Source organism: Aspergillus stella-maris (assembly GCF_047715825.1).
Source record: "Aspergillus stella-maris strain CBS 113639 unplaced genomic scaffold BDV14scaffold_46, whole genome shotgun sequence".
Taxonomy (NCBI): Eukaryota; Fungi; Ascomycota; class Eurotiomycetes; order Eurotiales; family Aspergillaceae; genus Aspergillus; species Aspergillus stella-maris.
Genome location: NW_027396840.1, coordinates 105,871 through 131,163, shown reverse-complemented (window position 1 = coordinate 131,163; position 25,293 = coordinate 105,871). Strand labels below are relative to the sequence as shown.

The 25,293-nt window shown below is 51.3% G+C and overlaps 11 protein-coding genes across 11 annotated transcripts; 5 read left to right on the top strand and 6 right to left on the bottom strand.

The window, feature by feature from the left end:
* Window positions 1-37: 37 nt before the first annotated feature.
* Window positions 38-2,453, bottom strand: BDV14DRAFT_202368 (alpha-L-arabinofuranosidase A; the record flags this gene model as incomplete). Its single annotated transcript, XM_073774012.1, has 8 exons — window positions 38-436; window positions 523-1,029; window positions 1,110-1,282; window positions 1,338-1,414; window positions 1,473-1,556; window positions 1,627-2,125; window positions 2,186-2,201; window positions 2,289-2,453. The coding sequence occupies 8 exons, from the start codon at window positions 2,451-2,453 to the stop codon at window positions 38-40; spliced, it is 1,920 nt and encodes a 639-aa protein (XP_073625886.1).
* Window positions 2,454-3,408: 955 nt separating this feature from the next.
* On the top strand, window positions 3,409-3,688 carry BDV14DRAFT_202367 (uncharacterized protein; the record flags this gene model as incomplete). Its single annotated transcript, XM_073774011.1, has 2 exons — window positions 3,409-3,543; window positions 3,617-3,688. 2 exons carry the CDS (start codon window positions 3,409-3,411, stop codon window positions 3,686-3,688), a joined length of 207 nt encoding a protein of 68 aa, XP_073625885.1.
* Window positions 3,689-7,061: 3,373 nt separating this feature from the next.
* Window positions 7,062-7,957, top strand: BDV14DRAFT_202366 (pectate lyase; the record flags this gene model as incomplete). The annotated part of the gene is made up of 3 exons (XM_073774010.1): window positions 7,062-7,431; window positions 7,491-7,831; window positions 7,892-7,957. The coding sequence occupies 3 exons, from the start codon at window positions 7,062-7,064 to the stop codon at window positions 7,955-7,957; spliced, it is 777 nt and encodes a 258-aa protein (XP_073625884.1).
* Window positions 7,958-9,434: 1,477 nt separating this feature from the next.
* Window positions 9,435-10,970, bottom strand: BDV14DRAFT_202365 (uncharacterized protein; the record flags this gene model as incomplete). Its single annotated transcript, XM_073774009.1, has 3 exons — window positions 9,435-9,884; window positions 9,953-10,376; window positions 10,423-10,970. The coding sequence occupies 3 exons, from the start codon at window positions 10,968-10,970 to the stop codon at window positions 9,435-9,437; spliced, it is 1,422 nt and encodes a 473-aa protein (XP_073625883.1).
* A 1,524-nt stretch (window positions 10,971-12,494) lies between these two features.
* BDV14DRAFT_202364 (putative pectate lyase) lies at window positions 12,495-13,907 on the bottom strand (the record flags this gene model as incomplete). The annotated part of the gene is made up of 5 exons (XM_073774008.1): window positions 12,495-12,954; window positions 13,032-13,091; window positions 13,147-13,330; window positions 13,382-13,563; window positions 13,615-13,907. The coding sequence occupies 5 exons, from the start codon at window positions 13,905-13,907 to the stop codon at window positions 12,495-12,497; spliced, it is 1,179 nt and encodes a 392-aa protein (XP_073625882.1).
* A 1,103-nt stretch (window positions 13,908-15,010) lies between these two features.
* On the top strand, window positions 15,011-15,556 carry BDV14DRAFT_202363 (uncharacterized protein; the record flags this gene model as incomplete). Its single annotated transcript, XM_073774007.1, has 1 exon — window positions 15,011-15,556. The coding sequence occupies one exon, from the start codon at window positions 15,011-15,013 to the stop codon at window positions 15,554-15,556; it is 546 nt and encodes a 181-aa protein (XP_073625881.1).
* Window positions 15,557-16,526: 970 nt separating this feature from the next.
* On the bottom strand, window positions 16,527-18,369 carry BDV14DRAFT_177530 (isopenicillin N synthase family dioxygenase). Its single transcript, XM_073769435.1, has 3 exons — window positions 18,017-18,369; window positions 17,889-17,957; window positions 16,527-17,834 (listed from the first exon to the last, which is right to left on the bottom strand). Exons 1-3 carry the CDS (start codon window positions 18,329-18,331, stop codon window positions 17,109-17,111), a joined length of 1,110 nt encoding a protein of 369 aa, XP_073625880.1. The 5' UTR covers window positions 18,332-18,369; the 3' UTR covers window positions 16,527-17,108.
* Window positions 18,370-18,493: 124 nt separating this feature from the next.
* Window positions 18,494-19,091, bottom strand: BDV14DRAFT_177528 (uncharacterized protein). Its single transcript, XM_073769434.1, has 2 exons — window positions 18,705-19,091; window positions 18,494-18,650 (listed from the first exon to the last, which is right to left on the bottom strand). Exons 1-2 carry the CDS (start codon window positions 19,018-19,020, stop codon window positions 18,577-18,579), a joined length of 390 nt encoding a protein of 129 aa, XP_073625879.1. The 5' UTR covers window positions 19,021-19,091; the 3' UTR covers window positions 18,494-18,576.
* A 1,600-nt stretch (window positions 19,092-20,691) lies between these two features.
* On the top strand, window positions 20,692-22,041 carry BDV14DRAFT_202360 (Alpha/Beta hydrolase protein; the record flags this gene model as incomplete). Its single annotated transcript, XM_073774006.1, has 4 exons — window positions 20,692-20,883; window positions 20,949-21,040; window positions 21,100-21,447; window positions 21,543-22,041. 4 exons carry the CDS (start codon window positions 20,692-20,694, stop codon window positions 22,039-22,041), a joined length of 1,131 nt encoding a protein of 376 aa, XP_073625878.1.
* Window positions 22,042-22,205: 164 nt separating this feature from the next.
* Window positions 22,206-23,287, bottom strand: BDV14DRAFT_177527 (uncharacterized protein). Its single transcript, XM_073769433.1, has one exon. It carries the CDS (start codon window positions 22,881-22,883, stop codon window positions 22,353-22,355), a length of 531 nt encoding a protein of 176 aa, XP_073625877.1. The 5' UTR covers window positions 22,884-23,287; the 3' UTR covers window positions 22,206-22,352.
* Window positions 23,288-23,825: 538 nt separating this feature from the next.
* On the top strand, window positions 23,826-24,346 carry BDV14DRAFT_177526 (uncharacterized protein). The gene is made up of 3 exons (XM_073769432.1): window positions 23,826-23,968; window positions 24,022-24,136; window positions 24,195-24,346. The coding sequence occupies exons 1-3, from the start codon at window positions 23,854-23,856 to the stop codon at window positions 24,223-24,225; spliced, it is 261 nt and encodes an 86-aa protein (XP_073625876.1). The 5' UTR covers window positions 23,826-23,853; the 3' UTR covers window positions 24,226-24,346.
* The last annotated feature ends 947 nt before the right edge of the window (window positions 24,347-25,293 follow it).

Here is a 25,293-nt window from a genome sequence, read left to right as displayed (position 1 = left end):
TCCTCAGATGACTCAAAGCCCACCTAAGGTACCCTACCTACTTGCGCCACGTAACAACCAGCACGGCAACACTCCAAGCCTCCATCTCAACCACAAACCCCTCACTCGCCATACGTACCTCCGTAACATTCGGCTTTATCTGCTCATTATGCGGCAAATTCGCCGTATCCCGATCCCCCATTAACACTTCCAAGCTTGCACTACCCACCCCCGGAACACGCACATTCACAATAGCAGTGTCCTCGCCGTAATTCGCAAGTTTAACCTGGTACGCTGTGTCATTGCTTGTGGCCACCCAGTAGACAGGTCCGAATGGCGCACTTGAACGAACGGGGTGCGTGCGGGTTCCGCGATTCGTACTGAACATTTTTTGCACGTAGTAGCTTGTTGAGAGTGTTAAACTTCCTGGGCGAGAAGAGAAGCCGTAGAGGGTTGGCTGTACACAATACACATTAACAACCACCGTCTCCCGTACAAAGGGGTTAGGAAGGGAAGGGAAGGCAAAAAAGCGAATGTACTCACCGACCACTGCGTATACCCAAAATGCTGCAGCAGCGGCGCATAAGCCGCCATGCGGATAACATCACTATTCCGCTCAAGCCCAATCATATGCACCGCCTCACCACACGCCATCTTCATAGTGCTCCAAAATTCCCCAGCCGGAGATTTATCCTCGCGACACCCATACTCGCCAATAAGCATCGGCTCATCCCTTGGCTGATTATCCCACAGATTGAACATCTTGACGAGATCGTCGGCAGAGCGGTAGTAGTGGTAGTCGTGCCATATCCCCGGGAGCGGGTTCGAGGGGAGACAGATGTCTTCGTTGTTGTTTGCGATCAGGGTTAGGTTTGGGTAGGCGTTGTGGATGGTATCGTACAGCCGGATCAGGCGGTCGGCGTAGGTGTCGCACCCGCCGGAGTAGTCGTCTTCGTTGCCGATTTCGATGTATTGTACGTTCCAGGGGCGAGGGTGGCCGTTTCGGGTGCGGAGGGAGCCGTAGGTTGTGGTGTTTGAGCCGAATAGGTACTGTTCCAACAGTCATTAGATGGGCGTTTGCTTAGGTAGGTGGGGAGGTTGGCTGGAGTTGGTAAGTAGGTTGTGCGCACCTCCAGCAGATTCAATGTATCGTCTAGATAAGGCTGCATTTGGTCGCCTGGGACAATTCCGCCGTAGGACTTGCCGTCCCAGATGCTTAGGACGGGCTCCATGTCCATGTCTTCGCACCAGTAGAGGTACTCGTCTAGGCCTAGGGCGTCGGTGTTTGGGTAGTGCCAGTCGCCTAGCCACAACATGTAAGCTATGAATTGAAGGGGGTGGGGGATAGTATGACTGACTTTCTCGTCCAGGCCGGTCGATCAACGGTCCGATTGTCTCGTTCCATTTCCAGCGGCTGCTGATGTCGAGGCCCTCGCTGTAGAGATTAGTGTAAGTATACCATACGGTGGGTTATAAAAATGAAGAGGCAATACAGATTATTCCCACCCGGAAACCGCAAGAACGAAGGCTTGAGGTCTGCAACTGGCTGCGCGAGGTCCTTCCTCAACCCATTAACCCTAAGCGAAGCACTCATTAGCGCTCTCCGGTCCAACCACAAAAGCTCAGAAGGAAAAACAAGGTGTATACCGGTTACTAAACGTCGGCGGAAACAGCTGCACAAGCCCAAATCGCAACGGATGCCCCCTCGCCTTCTCCGCCTCAACGAGTACCTGCCACTCATTCTCCGCCACAAGACTCGCCCTCGCCTCAAGCGTAGCCTCATGTAATTGAAAATGTTTACTCGTACTCCGCACACTCAAATTCCGTCTCGCGTACACAATCCCGCTCTCACTACCAACTAGCCTGATAATGACCTGCCCCGTATAGTCCCCGCTCATATAGAACGAGGTCACGTATGTCTGATTGGTTACGGGGATGCCGCTGTACCCTGTATTCGCGAACCCGACGTACCCCTGTGCATTTGCGAGGATGGAGAGAGATAGACTGGATGTTATGCTCTTGCTGAGCCCGTGCATGGGGCTCCGGGAGATCTCGACGGGGCCGACGCCATGGTACCCTGTTAGACCTGGGTTCGCGCCTTGGAAGCCGTTGTTTACGAGGAGGTTTCCGTGGATTCCGCCGTCACCTGGTGGACTTGTTAACTAGCTAGCTTTCTTTTTGGGTGATGGGGTGTATAATGACGAACCGGAGTGGTCCATTTCCTACACATAACGTGGAAGTTAGCGCAACCCACCAAGAAAAAAGTACCCTATGTACCCTACTAGTCAGGAGAGAGAGGAAGCACCCACCTCGAACATAATCCCATACAAAAGCGGACTCGACCAATTCCCCCCCTCACGAAGCACAGTAAGATTGATTGCGGAGGCGCCATTCGTGGCCGAGTGCGCCTGCTTAGACAGCCAGCCTAGATCCGGCAGGCTTGCAAGGGCGCGGACGAGTAGGGCTGTCTTCATCGCGTCTTACTCCTGCGTAGGTGCCGATCAACGATCAAAGCTGACGGGCTGGACTGAATATGGCTCGTATCACGTAGTCCAATTATGCCCACCTACAGCAATCTGAAACTGGGGAAGGAGTGAGTGTCGGGTAAGCGCGGGACTGACATCACCTCGAGAGTACTTTGTGGCGGGGAAGAAGAAGAAAGGTGGTAGCAGCCCGGTCTCCGGCCGGATTTGGATGCGCGGCGGAGGGGACCCCCGGGCCAACGAGGGAGGGTTAGGGCTCCCATGGCCAAGACCTAACTGCCAACAATCAAGGTTTACTCTGCTCGTCTGCCGAGGCGTCCACCGAGGCTTACAAGTAAGGTTCGCTTCCTTGTCAATAACACTTAGTAGGGCAGGGCAATTTATTGTGCATTTGATTGGGAAATCTCCAAATGCCAAGAGCCCTACTTCCCATCTTCATTGGTGCGAGGTGTTTGGTGTCAGCGCTGACAATAAGATCTGGGAATGGATACCTGGTTTGCAGGCCCTCAGTTCAGCTCGTATCAGCATGTTTACGAGCATTCTCTGTGTTACTCTCTGAGAATCGCCGGGAGGCCTCGCCTGAGAAAGGGCACAATAAGGGTACATAGGGCGCCGGGTAAGCGTCAGCCATGTAGAATGTCCCTTCATTGGATTCCATCAACAATGCCCATGCTTGGAGATTCGGTTGCCTCGTATCTCCCCGTTCAAACATCAACCAGAAAAGAGTATCAAAGAGCGCTGGTAGTCAGACGATTTAGCGAGCTTGGCTGGAGGAGCGAAGGGTATATAAACAAAGACCAGACGGTCCCGTGTAAACTCCGTTGCATCAGAACCAGATTCAATCCATTTACTTCCTTCGCTTTCATCACTATCCAAAAAACAGAGATATATCATTTGTTACCTACACTTAAAAGCCTCTCTGGCCTCAATCAATCAATCAATCAACATGCTCTTCAACCTCAACATCATGGCCCTCGCCATCGCGGCCCTCGCAGCTACAGCCACAGCGGCGCCTCAATCTCCCGAGGAAATTTGTCTCAGGATCTGTTATCCCGAGGAAACACCCTGTCCTGCTCCATCCGTATGTTTCCCTTTCCAATTTCAATTATCAACATCCCGTCCATTTAATATCTACTGACGTATGATCGCTACAGTATCCCAAGCAGCAAGGCACCGTATGTACCTCTATTCCCGCAGACCCTTTGACCTTGCCACACATTCCTTAATTTTGCTATCATCTCTCTCGTAAACCTTTGTGGTCGTTGAGACTAGAGAGATAAATTGCGCACTTGTGCTAACCGGAGTTTGTTTTGCATCTAGTGCTGGACTTGCTGTACCGCTGCTTGAACCAAGGATTTGGACTCGGGAGAATTGAGTATTGAATGTCTAAGGACAGGAGAAAGTCAATCCAGCCATCGGGAGTGGACAGGAACTCAATAGGACGGACTAGTTTTATTTTACGGGATAGAAGAAGAATAGCGGAATTGAAAACCACCATACCTCATGAGGAGCATGCATTCATCCAGCCTTATTACCTCAAATGACACCGGCACAGGCAGATTAAATGTAAATCTAAATCGAGATCTCATCTGATTTATATCGTGCCCGGAATCTGGAAATCGATCCTGGAGACCCCCATGTCTATTCACACACGCGGCGCACTATAAGTTAGTTTTCAGTTGGCGCTGCCTGGCAATGGCTCAAGTCCTGTCCCCTAATCGAGTACACCATTTCACGGGATGCGCTGCAGAAACAAGACTGGATCGTATAAATTCAAGCGCATCTCGTTGTTCTAGCCGCTGTGATGTCATTCCTCTATTCTTTAGTGGGTATCGCGACAATAACAAGAAGACGCGCAGTGCGGGGCCCCAGTGGTAGGTACTAGTACTATGGTGAGGAGTCTCCAGCGTAGTCAATGGGCTTCGGGGAATGTTATGTGACGGGCGCAAATGGGCATTGTGGGTTTTTTCATGTCAGCGTCAGGCATTACTTTGTCCACTAACAGTAGAAAGGGTCGCGTGACGAGTACAAGAGTTGACGATTCAAGAGGACCCTAGAGATGACGGGATAGGCCTGATGATTGAATCTAGGATGAGAATACCAGTTGGCAGAAAGAGTCTCTAATATTTACCATTTATTCATCGCTCTGTGGTGCCCCGGTATTCATTCCCTGGACGCTTTTCAGTCTTTGTCAATTTATCTTTGTAGACATGGGGACTATAAGGACGGAGATGCGGTTGTGAACTGTGTATGTAGATGGTCACCCGTATTGAAGCTATAGCCAATCCAACTAATAGGTACCTCTTTACAACCCGGGTAAGCCTTTCTATCAAGTATGGCAGGCGCGAGTGTGGGCGCCCGCGGTTACCCAGCAACCATTGTAAATAGTAATGTTGCTCCTTCCCTGTCTGCGGACAGACATACCCGTCGAGGATGGAAGGAGCGATTCTGGTTTATGGGCGTTCGAGTGGTAAGAGACTAGAGAGTCTGGCATTCCCAGCTTTTTCATGTGCGAGTTTTCTCCGTCATCAATCTCGTCATTTTCCGTGTCGGAGCAGCAGTCTTCGGCTCGGATAACTTTCCTTCACCAATCTCTGTCGCATCAGAAAGGCGCACCGTGGCCCTACTTCATGCAGCAGGCAGGCAGGCGGCACTGTGAAGAGTTGCATTTCAGGGATGTGGTCTCTGCATCAAGCGTCGGGGGATGCTCCGTTCTTTGCGGGTGAGACATTCGGGATGGCAAGGGGTGGGAAGAGACAGCATTTCAGGGTCTTGATCATCGCGACCAAGTGAGCGATATATTAATGAATATATGGGCCAAGGTCGGCTCGAACCGCATGACGTTGGACTCGAGAGGCGAATCAATGCGCGGAGTATACGCAGTACGAAGGTCGACCTGGCGCACCATCGGAATTTCGGAGTTTTGTGTTTGAGAAGCAAAATCGTGCGATCTGTCATCAAGACGAGCAGTTGCCAACGGTCTGGACGTTTAGAGGGGTCTCGCGAGAGCCTCGTGGTCCAAGTTCCAGAAGAAGGGAAATACGAAGTAACCCGGATTTCTAAACGAGCGTAAGTGAGCATGGAAACAGAAGCTGCCTTTACTCATCAGAACGGCACGATATTGACTGACGTGTAGTCCCTTCAGCCGTCGTCGATCGGCCATCAACAGTTAATATATCGCAGTCGAGACCGGACGACTTGACGGAATCCGCAGTTAATGAGAAGTTCTCCGTATACGATCTCGAAGAGTCTAATCTACGTATCTATTGCCAGAATGCGTAAACGGTTGCTACTCCAGGACCAGACTTGACGATCTTTCTGGGTCTGCGGGAGGTCCGGTCCACCGCAGTTAGAGACTGATGGAGTCGTCCGTTCTGTAGATTTCGATCGGCACATCGGCCGCACTTCGGGTTGTGGATTTGCCGCGTATGAGAATGATGTTGAGAATTTTCCAAACAGGTTATCCTTGACAAATTGAACTCGGTATGCCTTTGCTTGAAAGAGTGTCAAGTAGAAATGTCAGCGCCAACTCGGAAACCGGGATGGGTTAGGGTTCGGCGAGCAGTGTGATGAGTGACGAGCGTGACGTTGGGGGTGACGAATGACTGCGATTAGCCTGGACTAGTATGGAGAAGATAACGCACGCTGCACGGTTATTTGCTGTTTCAAGAACCCCTGTTTGAGGTAGATTGAGGTAAGCGCCAACAAGAACTGGCCACTATACTGGAGACAGGACCCTAACCACACAGCCACCACGCGGCGGCCCACAACGGCCCATCTGGTCAGGGTCTGCACCACGCTTACTCGTTGTCTGTTCCTATTGTATCCTGAGCTTGCGAACCTGTTGTTGTGACTTCAAGAGTTACACTTGAATCTGATAGACACTCACAAGGCTGATCGATCTTGGGGCCGGGCGCAGTTAACGTTGAATGATCAGGTTGATCTCCATCCCGGTTACCATCCGAGACGTGATAGTTCGAGAACGTCAGCATCACTCTGTCGCTCTGACATCTCCAGACTTGACCCAGACCAGTCTAGACTGGAGCAGCAGGACCCCTAGCAGCACCCCAAGCGGCAACAGCATCAGACAACGCGAGTTCGTCCTCGGACATGTATCCCAAAGTGGATAGAAAAACGACCATCGCCTCCTAGTCAAGCCCTAAACGACGTTGCCAAGAAGTATTGGCGTCAGACACTGAGTCCGGGCTTGAAGAGCCTTCTTCCAAGCTTTTCCCCGGCCAAGCGATCAGCAGGGGAGCTGTGACAGTTTGACAGGTCCGCTGGCTATCGAGCGAATCACTCTGAATACACGACTCATGCGCTCTCCAATCCCCTGTTGATCGGTTTCAACGGGGTTATTTCGGGTGCAGCATTGAAACATGCCAAGCATGTTCTAACTATCCCGAAGGTCCCAACTCTTGACAGCGGAAGGAGGGGGTTATAAAAGGATCTATCCGGTCGAGCATGGTGTTGACTTCTTCAGAGCATCCAAAAAACATCGTTGATCTGGTATCATCGTCACTCGCTTCCATTCATTCTCTCACTTCTTCATTCTTTACTTTTCACAACCGGTCCATCCGCCCTCCCTTCCTGTACAATATGTTTATCAAGCAGATCCTGGCTCTGTCCCTGGCGGCCACCGGCGTGCTGGCCACGCACGGTGCCCGTTCCCACAAGTCCCTCAACCGTCGCCAGTCCAGCTTCCCCATCCCCGACTCCACCGGCAGCGTTACCTTTGACGAGCCCCGCGTCGTCTCCGGAAACGAGACCTTCGACGGTGGCTACAAGACCTACGGCCGTGGTGTTGAGTGCGGTGGCCAGAGCGAAGGAGGCGACTCCGACGCTGTCTTCCAGGTCGAGGACGGTGGCACTCTCAAGAACGTCATCATTGGCACTGACCAGATTGAGGGTGTCCACTGCCAGGGCTCCTGCACCATCGAGAACGTCTGGTGGGAGGCTGTCTGCGAGGGTACGCCATCCTTTGTCTCCCATCATCACCCAAAATCTCACTAACAGATAAATTTATAGACGCCCTCTCCCTCAAGACCGGTGACGGTCCCTTCACCGTTATCGGCGGTGGTGCCCAGAACGCCGACGACAAGGTTATCCAGCACAACGGCGGTGGCACCGTCAGCGTCTCCGGCTTCACGGCCTACAACTTCGGCAAGCTCTACCGCTCTTGTGGTAACTGCGACGAGATGTACGAGCGCCACATCACCCTCGAGGGCGTAACTGCTATCGGCGGCAGCTCTACCCTTGTCGGTATCAACAGCAACTACGGCGACACTGCGACCATCAAGAGCGACACTTGCATCTCTGACGTCAGCACTATCTGTGAGGAGTTTGAGGGCAACAACACTGGCGAGGAGGTAAGTCTACATTATCAATATCGGCCTTCGGTGGAGATGTGTAACTAACAAATGATGCAGCCCGAGTCCATCAGCGAGGGTCCCTCCGATGCTTGCCAGTACACCGACCCTCTCCCCTCTTGCTAGATTCGGACTTTGGGTCTGGTACCGTTCTTTGATCGGCGTCAGGAATTAGCTACGTCGGTCCCCCGGATCTTGGACCTGAAGCTCGAGTGTTAGATAGTGTGAGATAATGGTCTCGAGCGTCGGACAAACACAGACTAGGCTGTGGTCTACAGCTCTGCTAGGTAGACAATGGACCTTTGATGCTCGACTTTCTCCAATCGTCGTAGGGAGTAATTCAGTCCAATGGAGAGATCCGACCAAGGTTAACTACTCACCCTCTTTCCTCCCCAGCGCTTGCCTAGACTCAATAATCAATCGATACGACGCACGTGCTATGAGTTCCTCAGCTCGCTACTCAATTCAATACCGTAACCCAGCACAGCCCCAGAAAGCTAGACTAACAGACTAACTCCGGGAAAGAGCCTGACACCAATCGCACCTGCCATGTAAAGTACCAGAGGTACGACCCTGGGACAGGAAGGCGCGACCCGCCCGAGATAGTCAAGTTCCCTGAATAGGAAAGACCGTCTATCGCAACTGCCTTTTGTGTGGACAGAGTCAAATATTCACAGCTTCGGAAGGTGCGACGGAAGGTGCGATCATGGACCTACGGGGGAGGATTAGAGTGGGAAGGAGTGCTCATCAACCTCCGCCTCTTCGAGGCTGACGAGGCATGATGTTGCTTTCTTCGTGCATCCCCTCATAGTGGTACAGATATTGATTTGGGCTCTGGAGTTAATGTGGGGGAGTAGCAGTAGCTTTCCCCTGACTCGCTCGTGGTTGAAAGAGATTTAATATGACTCGGCTTGGTTTGGAGGTTCGGTGAGGGGGGAGATGCTTTGTGCCGTCTGGGTCTAGTAGGAGGTACGGAGTAATAGGCCTGGCCTACCAATACATATCATTGTGGCGGTCTCGTTGATAGGCAGTGGTTAGTAGGTAGTAGGGGCCTGGCTAGCCATGGGATGCGGGCCCGTGAGTAGCGCTCTGGTTGTGAGTCCCAAATGATACTCTCTTACTAGACCCAGAAGTAAGCCGAAAGGGGCGGGTTGTTGTGAGAATTATGACCGATTGCCTTTTTCTGGGTATTTTGAGAGTTTAAAAGGGTTTTAGACTATGTATATATATATATATATATTCAGCTATTGCAATAGACAAACAAGGGCATACTAGTCGCGGCCGGTAGGACACATGGTATGGGTATGTTTGCTCAGTTCACGCGGGTTTCCCAGTTTATTCTGAGCTATGATAGCAGGGCTCAACAGCAAGGGAATTTGTGAAAAGGAGTGTTGTTATTAAGCATTGAACGCAATATGTGAAGAGTAGGAAATCAGAAACGGCACAATTGGGCTACGCGTGGACGGATTAAGTATATTCGAGGCAACGGGCGGTGTAAGGAGAAGTGTAATAAAACGTCGATGCAAATAAAGATTACCTCAGTGTCGAGGATAATTGGCGAAGAGATGGGTTGGCCAAAGTCAGTATTCTCCCTCATGGGAGCCTAGGCAACATTTGCAGGCCCATAACCCGCCGGAACAGGAACAGGCGGGTGCTGTTGCTGTTGCAGTCCATACTGCGTAACCGGCACGGGCATCGGTGCAGGGACAGGATTCGAAGCCAACGGCGAACTCGTCACCACAGGCTGAGCCTGAAGTTGAGGCTGGTGATAACCACCATCCCCCAGCCCCTCCTCACCCTTCAACTCACCCATCGAAAACCCATTCTGGCTTCCATCATCAACAATCTGCTTTGACCCCGCAATAAATAGCGCACTGAGGAACGCAATTGCGTAGAAGAATCTAGATAGGAAATCTTGTGCGTCGCCTGATCGCTCGAGGTACGTTGCTGAGCGGGTATCGCTGCCGTATTCGCGGTCTGCGAAGCCGCACATTAGGGTTAGTGTTAGGATTAGTGTTGAGAGGGCAAGAGTTGGTGTTGCGAGAAGGAGAGTCTGGAATTGTGGTTAGTTGGTTGTTGGGTTTTGGAAGTTGAATTCTGGTGCCCGAAGGGCTGACTTACGCCTCTGCGGATATTAGCGCTCCGGAGGAGCGCAAAGAACATATTTGCTCCGCCTAATAGCGCGGCGAGGAACAGGAATACGTAGTACACCATGCTCACGCCCCTTGAGGACTTGATGAGATCGAGGTCGAAGTTGTCGCCGGTGCGGTAGAGGGCGTCTTGGATGCCGGTGTAGACGGCGAGACTGATGAGGAGGAAGACACTGGTGAGTGCCAGCCAGGCGCCGTGAATTATGAGGGTCAGGGTTGCAAATTTTCCACTTCCTTGTAATTTCAGGCAGATGGGGAGTAGGATGAGGACGATGAGCAGAAAGACCGAGAGGTTCTCGAACCATGTTGTGGCGGTTTGGGTTTGTTGGTACTTGTCGTAGCGCATGATGAGGCATTGTGAGAGGATGAGGGCGAGGAAGTCGATGAAGAGGTATCTAGCACCGTTAGCAGAAGTTATGAGGAAGCCAGGGACATTCTAACAGAATGGCAAAGAACAACGACGCCGGGAACAAGAACCACTTCGCAATGGCAGAGCCCTTGTTCTTGCTCTTGAGCAGTCGGAATCCCGCGATGCCAGCGAGAGCGATGAAAAGAACCAGGAAGATGATATTGAACGCAAGATCAACCTTGGGCCCAGTAGTCTTGAAAGCAGCCTCGGAGACACACGTCTTGCTTGTTTCCTGGTAGGAGTAATCGCCTCCAATGGCGAACTCAGAAGGGACATCGCCGCTCGTTAGCAGGTCATCGATGTCATCTAGGTCAAAGTCGCTGGAGCTGAGGATCCCAGAGACGTCATCATCATCGTCGTCGTCTCTATCGTCGCCAGAGACTCCAGTGTAGTCGTAGTCGTCATAGTCATAGCTACTCGAGGTAGGATAGCTCGAGCTCGAACCTGTCGACGTAGGAAGATAGTCGTCAAGGTAGTCATCGATATCAAAGTCATCGACATCGTAGTCATCAAGACCATAGGAAGTGTCGATGTCGAGCCCTAGATCGTCAAGATAGTCATCCGCATCGTAGGTCGACATAATGAAGTCTTGGCCTTGAACTAATGACAAGCTCAGGAAAGTAATTAAATGTCAGCAAGGGTTCACAAATGCTCCAGCAAAAGTAAGACAAGGGCTCCTCGTCAAGAGGCCACAGATTCAATATTTGTAGCATCGAAGTCTTCTTTGCCAGGGGCCTGCACTGTCATACGCTTCACGCCTCTCAGCGCCATCTCACCAGGGTCTGATCGAGATAGGCGATTACGTATGTCGATCACTCGTGTTTCCTATCCACGGTTGGTCAATGAAAACGGCACTACGGCTCGATTGCAGAAATACGAGGAGTATTAATAGAGGTAAACAAGCCGAGCACTCAACAGCCAGATTCTCGAGCCACGAGTGGTCCCAAGTTCGTATTTAGCCTTTCCTCATTTCAGCCAAGTTCGGAAAGCCCTTCCTCATTTTTCAGAGCAATGTCGATCCGGTGCCTGACGCTTCCATTTCGAGTCTTTGGCTGAGTCTTGAGGTTGATAAGAAGGACGTTTTGCGGTGCTAAGTTGCCAACACGCATCGCGAGTCCCTTTTCATATCTGCACGCGCCGTTATGTTTCGTTTTTTCTTTGAAAACCGATCAGATGTTGAGAGCCAGGTTCATGAACCCCTCATCGTATGCTCTAAGTGATAACGGCAAAGTTTGCCCTTGCAGCCTCGTAGAAGACGGCAAAGCAGCCATGAGGGAAGGATCGCCCGGGGCTGAAACAAGATGATGTTCAGCAAACACGATGCCTCGAACTCAATGTCACTTGGCTTCTCGTGTCCTCTATTAAAAGACTTTTGATCCTGGGTCTTGCGCAGATCAACGAACTGAAAAAAACCCTGTCAGAAGCCTCTGACTTTGTGAGTCCCAATCTTCGAGTTACTGCGTGATCTGCCATGACTTGGCGATAAGGCTTCCAGTTGTTTGCAGCATTCGACGTGTAACGTTCATCGTTGCTTTGTTAGTCCACTTGCCATTCAAGCTTCTAGTTTCGTGTTTTAGCTCTTTCCCCTGTTGTTGCCATCTCGTGTGGGATTCTCCTACACGAAGGATCAGCCAGCCCTTGCGCGAATACGAGATAAACAGAAGCAAATAAAGGGGAGAGCAAGCAGCTCGGTCCAATCATGATTTACACAAACCTCGTTTAAAACTTTCTCATAGGTGTGTTCCGTCCAGTTGCTTTCTCTTTCCCACTACCACTCCACGTTCGCAGGGGAACTGTTATGGTCTGATTGCGATGGAGATGTCGAAATCATGACAGAGGAAGGCAGATGACTTTGGGAAGAACTCGTGAGTTTCGAGATATCAGATGGGCATGGAGAAAGGAACATGCTACTTACCTACCGCAGAGAAGGGGAGTACTCGGTGTCCAGGTAGATCGACTTCATTATCGCACCTTCCGCAGCGCTGCAGATGTAGGTACAGGGTTTGAAGCAAATTATGTTTACATTGAAGCCTTCCCATCATCGGGCATCAGCCGCAGTAATATATACAAAAAGCAACCCCATCCCAAAGCCCATTCTCTCACCTCAAGCCCAATCAGTGGTAGCCCCAATATCCTCCCCACTAACCGGAATCAAAAAGTCACTCGCCTCAATCGTCCCATCTGCATTCCGTTCCCCCTGCACCAAAGCCGTATCAACACTCACAAAACTCGCATCATCCCAACTATCATCCGCATCCCAAGAATTCCCACTCGAAATCTGCTCCTCGCTCAACGAAGCCGGCCTTTCAGCATTACTAGCGGCAATATTCCCAGTGAGCGTAGCAACAGCCGTCCCGAACCGGAACCCAATCGCGCCATTGTCCCACGCTGTGTTCCGGGATAGATTGAAGTCCCCGGGCTGCGAATTATCGGTGAACCCGTCGTGGGCGTTATCGAAAGCAATGCAGTTTGTAATGATGTGGTTTGCGGGACCGATGTCTGCTTCGTCGCCGCCGCCGAGCTTGAAGCCGTTGCCGTCGCCTTCGAAGGGGGTGAAGTCCCATCTATTATGGGGTTAGATGCTGAGCCTAGTAGGGATGAGGGTGTGGGGGGTGGGGGGGTGGACAGGGGTGTAACGTACCGATTGACACCATTGCCCCAGGATATTGTATCTTCGATTGTGACTGCGGATGTGAATTCCCTGTTGATATGTTAGAGTGGATGAGTGGTAGACAGGTTGGGCGCTTGAATCTCACCATAGATCTAGTCCATCATCAACATTATTCCAGAGTCGAGCGCCGCGAAGGATGTTGCCCTCGCCGGAACCCTCCTTGCACGCGAACCCATCAGCGCTCTCGCCGTTCTTGCGAGGGTCACGGTTGCCGTAGGAGTCGAGGTACAGTACAACGTTGTTCGAGGCGTCGCCCTGGATTTGGAAGCCTGCTGTCATTAGTGCTGATACTAATGCAGTTTATGATCTGAGCCGCATACCAGTCTCATAGTTGTCTCTTGTAATAATTCGCTCGTAGTGATTGTTCGATGAATCTCGCGAATAGACGCCGTACGGTCCGTTGATCAGCTCGAGGTCGTAAAATTCCCAGTACTCGGCGCCTTCGATGTGCAGGATTCCGCGGTCTTCGTTATCGAGGGAGGCGTCTAGGTCTGCGGGGGTGCTACAGAGTGCATTGTTAGCTGCGTCTCCTAGAAACCTCACGCCGGCTTACCCCGGGAGTTCTTCGCCATCAATGATAACCGCCTCTCCTTCATACGCGCGAAGAATAATCGGTGTAGACGACGTTCCACTTGAGCTGATTTGGATGTTCGTAGTAGGCGAGTACGTCCCGGCGCGCAAGTAGATTGTATCTCCAGCTGCAGCATTGTCGACGGCTAGCTGGATAGATAGGAGCGGCGCATCAACCGTCCCAGCAGCGTCGTCCGACCCATCAGGCGAAACATAGATATCCGCTGCAACCGCGGCGGGAAGGAAAGTCGCAAGGGCCCAGGTGATTTTCCACATGATGACAGGCGAGTCCGTGACGCTGTGGATCGAGATTTTACCTTGGAGCTAGGTATGGACCCGAGCCGATCTCAAACTCTGACTGCCGAATTGTTTGGGGATGAGCCCGATACTTAACCGTGAAACAGCGTACGGACTCACCTCCTATTGTTGGAAAATCACCATCAGATAGCGGGATATTCGTGCTTGGCCAAGGCTGGGTTTGGAGGTCAGTAGAGGCCAGCGTTTCATCTTAATTTGGAGTCCCTCGGGCATTTGCACCAAAACTTCCGGGGCCGCGGTACACCCTTGTCTTTTTGAGAATGGATCGCTTGTTCCTGCATGGTAAGTGGGTTGGTAACCATGTTACCCACAAAAAGCCCACCTGTCCTGACACTATACCGAGTATATACTATATAGCTCATGTAGATAGAGTATCTTGATATGTGCATCTTGCCCCTTGCTTTGGAGGTTACCCGCCCCGTTCCCTTCAGTCACATTCTCAATCCTCTTCGGGGATATTGGGAGGATCTGACTCCCTTTCCTCCAAAGGCTCTTTAATCTATTTTTTGCTTGGGTTCGGTGGCCAAGGTATTAAGAAGTAAGCATAGAGCTAGGTACATAGAGCTAGGTACATGACAAAGAGGTAGCTCGTTATACATGGAAAATACAAAATTATATACTATTCTAGCATGTGGTGCATTCCACCTAGCAAGTGGGCGACCTGATATTATCTGCAGGCAAGCAGGCACGGACGGGACGGTCCGCAGCCCGCAGCCGGCTGATCTGCTTTTGGATTGAATCGATGTCCTGCTCACCTCATTATTCATACCAGCAATTTGTCCACTAAAGCCCGCAGATGTAGCAGCATTGTGCGATAGTGATTTCACGCTCTCACTTAGGTGGCGGTTTTTATTGGCTGCTGGTCCATGCATCTTGCGTCCCCCCGTTGCGCAAGTGATAGGTCCTGGTATGCAGGTCGCAGGAAGCTACAGGCCAATAATCATGATTCCTGATGGCAGCTGAGTGCCAGCCATTTCAGTTCCGAATTTTCTTCTCGAACGTGGGGCGCCTGGAGAATCTGGTTAACTCTTTCCATCAACTCTAACCGCTGCTAGTCAAGCATGGCTATCCTCAAATCCGAGAATGGCAATACCCTGTCGGGTGGCTGTTGGGGGTTGCTGCTGGGGATTTTCTTTAGAAAGAAGCCGGATTCTCAGGCCACAGATCAGTCACATGCAGCTAAGCCGGTCGTCAGCCACACCCAGGGACACTCTTCCAGTCCTCCAGTCCTGGAGACTTTGTCCGCACCGCTGGCACCGACCATTCTACCATCTTCAGTCGACACTGCAGTGAATGGCGCGTCCAAGGCGGGTACAACAGAGCTCAAAGGCCTTTGGCGTGAGGCCTACGAGGGGCTCACCCGTGATCCAACAAAAGCTAAGCTAGTGAAATCTTACCAGGAGGCCATAAAGGAAACTGACAGACGGAACAAGGATATTGGAGAAGATGGCCAAGAAGTCACTCAGGATCTGCAACCGATTGTTCAGCAAAGATTCGACGAGATCCAGAGTTCACAATCCAAGATCCATCTAGGCGGCAGGGATATCATCATCAAAAACCAGGTCCGCCGCGTCGTTGATGTGGTTCTTCAGTTCAAGGCGTTGTGACAACGGCAGTCAGTTCCGAGCCCCATGCTGCTCTTGCATGGGCAGGGGCGTTGGTGCTCCTGGTCGGGCCCATAGCCGATTCACCACGCAGGACACAGATGCGTCGGGCGGGTTTGAGTCCGTTACAACGCTTCTGCAGCTTTATGCGGTCTTGGAGCATAACTGGGTCGAGAAATATTCAACAGCGGAACTATCGTACGAATCAGCCCGACATGCAGCCCTGGCCCGATCAATCCGATCTGAAATTATCAAACTGTACACGAGCATTCTTGAATTCCAGATAGGCCTCGCACGGCACTACGCTCGCTCGGGCCTTTTGTCTGAGAATCGCAAATTAGACCTTGAGGCGGTTGGGGTTATTTTTCCGAGTCTGATATCGGTCACATCATATGGTCCCCAGATAAGACATACCTAGCATCCATGTGTAGGGATTCCACCGGCTACTTGGACCTTACATAGTTCAAACGAAGGAGGCCGGGTTGGTCATTCGATGGCAATTGCGTTTTCCCCGGATGGCAAATTACTGGCTTTCGCGTCGTGCTTGGAACCTTGCCCAGGCGTACCACATTCATCGACTGGCAAAACAAACCTTTGGGACGTTCAAAATGGCTCATCATTGATCGGCACGCGGAAAGTTGTAGCCAGCAAGCAATCCCTGCGCTTCGTCACCGACGGTGCGGCTATAGGGACGGGTATTGGTCGAGTCGACGTTCGGTCATTCTATCTTGGATCAGAGCTGACGTCTTCTTCGCGGGATCTACTAGTGGCTGAAGAGGAATGGGCTGTAGTTGGGAACGAAAAGATCTTGCTGCCATTTGACTACCACGCTTTATCTGCCACAGCCTTGGACGATCTTCTAATAATTGGCCATGGCTCGGGCCAATTCTCTATCATTCGAGTCAAGGTACCTGGGAATTGATCTGGACACAACTGAACCTATCGGACACATGGCCAAGGCCAAGCGATCAATGGGCGATGGAAGATGGAGGCGCAACTTTATAACAACAATTTACACACGAGTAGTCCTGGGTCTCTCTTGCAGAGTGGACTTTCAAGTAGTTTTTAGGTTTCTTTACCTGATTTCTCTTTCTGCTTAAGAGGTTTTATATGGGAGAAGGTATTGAGAATTTATAGAGTACAATGAGAATCCAATCATGGTCCTCTCCTCGGATGCTTTGAATGGTCCAATGCCCGTAGAAATCAAAGTCTTTCACTGGAGATTTAAACCACGCTGATTTTGCCAGCCATCTTTCGCCTTCGAGCATAGTTTGCTGGCTGTCCAGCTTGTCAAACAACTGGTGTGGGACTTGATACATAGGAGTCGTTTTGGTTTAAGATTGCTGTGGGTTTGGCAACCTGCAGTCTACAGGCTGTCCGCTGTACCGCGCCCTTGAGACCAGTCAGACAGTCAGACCAGACTCTAGCTGCGGGAAAAACGCTGGTTTTTGTGGAACGAGTGGCCGGCGTTTCATCTTGATTTGGAGTCCGGTACCCTTGGGCACTTGGCGATCCGCGCTCACTTCCGTGAAGAATCCAATCCATGCTTTATGGCTTATGCAGGTCCCGGCTTCTCATACTCTCCTAGCGCCTGCGCCAGTAGCGCAGGGTACCACCGCCGACCGACGTCCTGGTGGCTAATGATGCGGTGGATAAGAGTCCCCTCGCCCGTGCGACCGCGAAAAATCATGTTAAAGGTCGCCTCGGCATCCGAGCGAGCTTTTTCATCGCCAACCAGGTCCTTAATATGCTGCGGGAACTCCAAGTCGATATCCTTCACTGACAAGTCCAAGCTCATCCCCTGGAAAACAGGGATAGAGAACCGCGGGCCCAGCGGGGTCCCGTTCTTATCAACATAGTTCGACGGCGCAAGATTAACACGGTGTGTCGTCGCCGTACAAACACCCCCCGTAATCGCCTCCAAGGCGCGACCGATATTAACAACCAGCGAGCCCTCGATTGGTGGAGCTGAGACCCAAGCCCCGGATTTATTCTGCACCTCTAGTCCATGGTGGGGAGTCGCTTGCAGAAGGAACGTGAGGAACTCTGAATCCTTGTGCGCTCCGACGCCCTGGGATTCGGCGGCGCTGCGTGGTGGGGGGTACTTTATTAATTTCATCTTTTGTTGGACGGGGTTGTCGAAGAATTGCGACAGTGCTGGCGGGGGGAGGTCTAGTGCTTCGGCGATGAGGAGCTGGAAATTCTCCGCCACTGGGCTGAGTGAGGCTAGGTATGCTGAGACGGATTGGCGGAATCCTGGGATTGCTTTTTCGTCGGGCCACTATATAGAAATTAGATTTAGTCTGTGGTGCTGAAGGAAAGATAAAGAGGGTACCTGATTCGGCCCCCGAATATTCCTATACAAGGGCTCCTCCGGTCCCGGAGCAGGCAACTCGGTCGCAAACTACAACATGTTAGAATCCGAGACATTCAAAGACATAAAGCGATAAGACATCTTCATACATCAAACTGCTCTCGGTAATCCTGCTTGCGCGCTGTAATCTCTGCTCCAAGTCGCGAGTAGCCGAGGAAGTGCTTGCTATTGACCATTTCGATCTCAAGTTTCTTTTCCAGTGGGAGATCGAAGAGCGCCTTGCATTTTTCTTCTAGATCTTGTTTAATGGGCGATGCGATCGGGGCGTTGATGAGATAGAAGAACCCCACGTTGACCAGTGCGTTGCGGAGCTCGGCGAGAAAGGTGGGTTTGGTGGTTGGGGATGTTGTTTGGGAGTAGTCCAGGATGGGAATGGTAGTGAAGGAGTTTGTGTCGATGGTCATTTTGATAAGGTTTGTTGGTAGTCGAAGATAGTTGTAGGTGAAAGAGTTGAAGGATGGTGTTGGTGGGGGAAGATTCGCCATTCAACGCAGAGTTAACGTGACTGGCTACTGGTGCTTACTGCTTACTGCATGTAAGAAGCTTGTCTTCATAGAAAAGAAAGCAATTAGGGTATTATGCACTATGTCATATGTACATCTCGTAGAATACAGAACATGAAAATTATAAATCATCCAAGCGCATCAGCTTAAAGGAAGGCGTAGAAGACCATGGCACCGGCAGCAATGACAGCGCTGGAAGCAGAAAGAATGGGAGCAGCACCTGCATAGTTGTAAGTATTTATCAAATTTGGTAATTGAGTTGACTGCAGCATACCACAGAAGGCTTCGACCTTGCTGTTGAGCGAGCTCACGTCAAGGTTGGCCAGCTCCTCCAGCTCGCTGCTGGAGCAGTTGGAAGCGCACTTGGTCAAATCGTCTGTGATGCCGGAGATGTTGTCGGTGTCGAGAGTGTCGGCCTTGCAGACACAGTCCTTGTCGTCCAGGTCACTGCAGCCGGAGACGTTCTCGAGGGCGGTGGTGAAGCAGGGCGCCATACATGAGGGAATAACGCTGTTGAGGAGCTCTGTGGGGGTCTGGTCGGCGGCCATGACGGTGGCACCGAGGAGAGCGAGAGGGATGAAGAAACGCATGTTGATGGTGGTGGTGGTGGTGGTGGTTGAGTTGGAAGGGCGAGGAGTGGTAGAGTCAGGAGGGTTGCGATGTCGTGAAGAATAACTGGAATTGAAGGGACAACAGAGCTTTATATAACGTTTAGCTTTTCGTTTCCAGGATCGAGCGAATCGTCTGAGGCTCAGCCCAGTGCTAGGCAGACTGCACAGAGTCAGGGTGCCTGGAGGGGTGGATATGCAGTGGCGCTGCTCCAGTCGGATTCGACTCTGACTCGCCCAGAGACAATCTGGTTCACGATCAACAGGGCCTTGATACCAAAACAGTCTAGGCGCGCAAGCTACGGAGGGTAGGGCACTCGGATTGGGGCCTGATTTGACCGCTTGCTCGGGAGTTTGAGCCCCTTTAAGATTCCTCAAACACCTTGTGAAGCTAATTCCTCGTGAAGAACTTTGTTGACTCACGACAACGGTTGTAGTCACTCATACTCAGGGGTAATATTCAGCATTCAGCAGCTGGCCAACAGTAGATCCTTCAGTTCATGAGAACTTGAGAAGGATCTGGTTCTCCAGAATGAATGTGTGGACCATTCCACATTCGAATCCAGGGACTGGAACTGGCCCTAATTGGGGTCTCTGGGGGCCAAAACCAACTCCAACTTAGCGCAACCTATTTAAAATTGCCCCCAGTAAGCCACCCCAAACAAAAGCCCCTGCGTCCGTGATCCAGACAAGATGAATCAAAGTTCACATCCGAGTCGTTGTAAAACAATTCGACACCTCAATCTGTCAATCCCCCTGGCTCGGGTGGATTGTGCACACTGCAGTAGAAGCAGAGTGGTTCGACTTTGAACTATGGTTACTGCCACGGGATCGCCAGGTGGACAGTTCGCAAGGGATTTCGGCGGCTAAGCCCTGCCTCAGCCGCAATATAAAGTAGTCTAGCAATTAATGAAGGTGAGTTTGCGAGGTTATCGTCACGTTGAATGGCTCGGCCCAGCCGGTTATCGAATACCTTCCGGTCGCAAGGTGCCGGCCGCGATCCACCCAACCTCATGTACTTTGAATCGCCGGTCTTAATGTAGAGCAGAAGTTATAGTCGGGAATTTCGAACCATAAAAAAAGTCGCCCATGAGATTATGATGTCTCCCGTCCGCACCGACGGCAGACGATCTGAGTCGCGCGGGCCAAGCTTGCGGTTTTCCTGAGCCGTTCAGTCCAGCGGTCAACCGTTGACTAACCCTATCCTCAATGGGAAGCGAAGTGCATGAAGAGCCGATATAGGTTTCCTAGTCTTGAACGAGGTGGAATACTGTAAGTAATGCATAGACCCTTCTGACGTCAAATCTATGCTACCAGCTAGACGGCGTAGTTCAGCGTATTGGTGGCCTTAAGGCACTTAAAAATCTGGGGTGGGGGGAGCAACGCCCCCCAATCGCCGGCAATACTTAAGTAAGGAATAAAGAAATACAGCTTACCCCGGTATTTTGCAACACTTAAGTGAGAAACAAAGAAACGCAGCTTACCCTGGTATTTTACCTATACTTAGTAATTGCCAGTACCACTTCCCTTACACCTCGCCTCCTTAAGGACTCTTAGTACACCTACCTTGACCAAAACCATCCCCAAGATGACCTCAATCGACGAACAAAAAGACCTCGTCCAGCACATGTGCCAGAAAATCGGGAACAAACCATGGCTGCCCATATCCCAGCTCCAAAAGGCTACATCTCTCGACGTTCCTGCGCGCGGGGGGTCAATATTGTCAGATCGAATTTCCCTGCGCCTTCCAGTCCTGCTATCAGAGATGTCCTGTATACTGTTATCAACCGGCTGAAGAAGGATCATCACCGCGTTATATCGGCGGATGAAATACCTATACAAGATGTGGGCGTTGAGTTCATTGGGCCTTGCTCTGGAGCTCAAGGCGCTGCTGATGGTGCCGGTCTAAGCCTGATGCAATAGAGGAAGAGAAGATCCGTGCCTTGTTGAAAGGATGCAATCCCAATCTCACCATTTTATACGCCCATGGTGGTGGCCTCTAGTATGATGTCCCTCATTCACACACGCCGGGAGTATCAACTAACCCTACACCTCTCACAGCTTCAGCAGCCCAACCCAGTACCGCGCTGCCTCAGCCCGTCTAGCAAAATCAACAGGCGCCCTCGTCGTCTCACTCAAACACCGTCTCGCACTAGTCCACACATTTCCTGCGCCTATTCTGGACATCCTCCTCGCATACACGAGCCTCCTCTACCCCCCGCCCAACGCCGCATACCCAGCCATCCCAGCCTCCCAAATCGTAATAGCCGGGAACAGCGCGGGCGCGAACCTAGCCCTCGGTCTGGTAAAGACCCTCCTTGAGATCCAGAACCTGCCTGAGTCAGACCGATTGTTTGAATCCATGGTAATACTATTAGCAACCTCCCCCTCCCCGCTGGCGTTGCCGTCGTAAGCGCCTGGTGCAATCAAACAGACTCGTTTCCATCGTGGCATAGTGCCCATAACGATCTGCTTACCGTTCTCTAACCCCCTTGCATGCCCAGGTATTCGGAAGATAGTATCTGGCCTTCCACTCCCCCGCGCGAAGTCCCCTACTGCAATGCCACAACGCTAGACCATGTCCTCGTTAGTCCTGCAGCGGTAGAAGACTGTACCGGTGCGCCGCCGATGTGGTTTGCTTTTGGGTGCGAGGGGTGTGGTCATGATGGGAGCCGCGTAGTTGCTAGTCAGGCTAGTAGGGCTGATGTGGTGGTGAAATGGAATGAGTATGAGGGGATGCCGCAGGCGAGGGATCTTTTTGAGTCTTGGGCTAAGGCTTGTTGGGGATTTACAGAGGCTGCGAGCGAAGATGGAAGACGTGGGAAGGAATCGGGAATGGGGTCAGGCGCTGTGAGGTGGTTGATGCCGGATTGTAGGAGGGTCGATTTGGGGAGTCCAGGTGATCTTGCGCCGTTGGTGTTTGGGGAGGTGAGGAGGCGGATGAGGGCTTATAATAAGACGAGGCCTGTTTGGATGGGGAAAGTGCGTGGGCAGAAATTGTAATTGGAAGCATAAGGTAAGGACGGAGTATTTAGTACTTGATCATCACGTAGCCTATTATAACAGGATCTCGCCCGGTTCTACGCTACCTGCCTAACTTGGGTAATCAATAAGCTAATTGGACTCCCTCCCCCCCCGACTCCTCGCACAGTCTCTCCCCTCTTTCAACGCCATAGCCTTCTTCAACTCCCACTCCCAAGCCGTCATCCCATCGATCCCGACTCCAACATCCTGCACCCCTTCATCCTTGTCTCGCTCCAGACTCGGAATCCTCCCTCCAACCAACCTCCCCATCATCGCCTCCTTGAACGGCCTCACAAGCCCGCAAAGCTCACCCTCGCCAAGCCGCCCTGACTTCCCGGGGCACTCAACACCCGGTGCATATTCGACCTCAGTACGCCCACTGTCCACTCAACCATCGCATCACCCGTATTCACAATCAGACAGCCCGGCAGGGGCTTCACCCATTCCCACTTTCCACGGGGGCTGAAAACTTGCAGTCCACCTAGAATATTCGCTAGGAGCGTGATACTCCCGAAATCTGTGTGCGCGAGTAATCCCGGCGAATCCGCCTCATACCTAATCAACCTAATCACAGTGCCCGATTCCCGCTTCGTATCGTGGAACTGGGTGAACGCTTTGGAGGGGAGCTGCAGCTGCTCTGCCAGCGTGCGGAAGATATAATCCACGACTTCCCGGCCGCTCCCGAGATCCTCCTTGAATAACCCGCGGGCAGTGGAGAGAGGCGCGCGCATCGGCTTTTCGGAGGCCGTTGTGCCTGTGATGCCATCTTCAGAGATCGTCCAGAACTCGCAGTGGTCTGGGGTCCCCGAGGCGGTTTTCATGACGCCGGGGGCTTTGTACCTAGATATAATGTGTCTGGAAGATGGGAATTGTAGACAAACCCAAGAAAACTCCTCAGAGCGTCCTGAATATAATCCATCTTTTCAGGAAGAGGGAGGTCCATCGTCTCGTTTATCAGCGGGAAGATAGAGTCGACGAGGTTTATCATGGATTCGCCGGTAGGGGAATTGGCCAGATCTGGTTGGAAGAAGCCTGATGTGTGGCATGCGGTGAGGACGGCGGTTGCGGACGCCGCGTCTCCGGAGATGAGGCTGGCCAGGGAGATTCTGGGCAGATTTGCGACGGGTAAGTCATTGGGTAAGGGAGGTACGGAGTTAAATAGTCTGTTAGAGGCCATGTGAGTTGGTTTGGTGTGTTGGTTTGGTGTGTTGGTGTGCTTTTCTAGGAGGTGGGTGGTGATGGTAGATACAGGTGCCTGTTGCTGCAAGGCAGGATAAGGAGGTCTTCATGGTTGTCTTTGTCTTTGTCATTGTTTGCTTCTTGCTTAGCTAGTGGTGTAAATGTTACACAAAGGCTCATGTGCTCTGACAAGAGGGGTAATGTGTAGGGTCACCTGAAGCGGAGACTCAAAATAATACTTCCAACTGCACTTTGCAGTACAGAGTACTATCCAGCCCTATAGGGCAAGCTTCCCCAAGCATTCCAAGCCTGATCGTCCCAAGTTTCGTCAGATGCAAGGCAACAGCATTTCGCCCTTTCATCATGATCCATAATTTGACATGCAGATCGTATCCAGTCACTGGAATCATGGGGAAGCTCAAGCCTGGTAACAAATCATCGAGATCATTGATGATGGTTGCTTACATCATGGCTGAACTCTCTCCGCTGTGCTTGCGTCACGTCTATTGCGGATGACTAACCCGTTTTGCTGAACTATAAGAACCCCGTCCTACTCAATTAACGAAAGGATAATACAACAATCAATTGGAATTAAATTAAGATACCATCAAAATGAACAACTACGAATCCTTCGGCTCAAACATCGCCGACGCCCACAAGGGCGCCCAAACTGGTGCTAGCGGTGGCAAGACCGGCGCTGGCGGCAACACCGATTATCTTGACAAGGGTAAGAGCCTTTTCCCTGATATATTCTTGTGAGAATACAGCTAATAAGAACAGGCCTCAACGACGTCGAGCAAAAGTACGGCGGCAAGTACTACGACGCCGACAAGGTCAAGCCTGCCAACAAGAAGATCACCGACAAGGTCAAGGATAAGTTCCATACTATGACTGGGTATGATTCTTTTCTTTCCTGATACAATTGTAAGGCAATCGGCTAATGTATAATGCAGTCACAACATGCCTGGCTCTGGAGACCACTAAGTTAGTTGATTTTATGTGTTAATGATTGATGCTTGTATATATACCTGGGAGATTGCAATCCCGATAATGTTTTGTTATTAGTACTATGATAGTCGCTGAAATGTCAGATGATAATGAAGAACAACTATTCCAATTAGCTCAGTAGGAGTTATTACTTTCAAAGTCTGTCAATATCCATCGCATTTGTTCTATGCATAGGCACAGGCTAAATCACGTGCGGCCCGGCCGGGCGTGTTATGGACCTTTCCTTTCAAGAACTTCTCACCTGGCGCCCCCTTCACCTCCTTCAAGAGCATTCCCTCCTCTATCTCATCTCTTGATTCTTATCACCCTTAACAGGCAACTAGAGGTTGAAGTCTCCGATGGTTTTTTTCGTCCTGAAACACCAAGTTACGAGCGCTTCGATGCCGCTGCGAGTGCTACGGCACTCTCACAGAAGTACGCCACTGCCTTGACCTCGACAGTGCCTCCTACACTCAGGCTCTTCTTATCCTCTGTTCCTATGACCATCGGAGTCGAAATCTCATCGTCCAGATATTAATCAAAGGAGTGATATACACCGTCAATTTCAACCTACCGGGCCGAATCCTGCGATGGGAGCCTTAATAACACATTACTCAATTCCAAATTTGTGTACTGTCTAACCGGAGAGCGGCCTCAATCTGGACACTGAGATGTACCGAAGTTCATTGGCGAGGTTTACAACGCCGGAGGGAGCACGGGGTACAGACGGCCTATCGCGCTTGCCTCCCATTCGCATCGCTTCTGACAGTTATTGCCCGCTTTAGTATCTACCATGCCGCTCTTTGATAAGCCAGTGCAGCCTAAGCAAGTATTTATTAGGGGGCTCCACGGTAAGGGACACTATCGGCAGTGAATATTTAGTGATGAGGCTAAGTCCCTAGTGTCTCTTGGTAGTCCCTTTTCGATGCGGCCAAGCGTTGACCAAGCCCGCGTGCCTGGAACGAGAGCGAAAAGATGTCCCACACATGAAACTCTTCGAATTGCAACGGCATGGCGAAATACCTTGGGCCTTTTTTTCATGACCAGTCTAGACAACTGAACCCC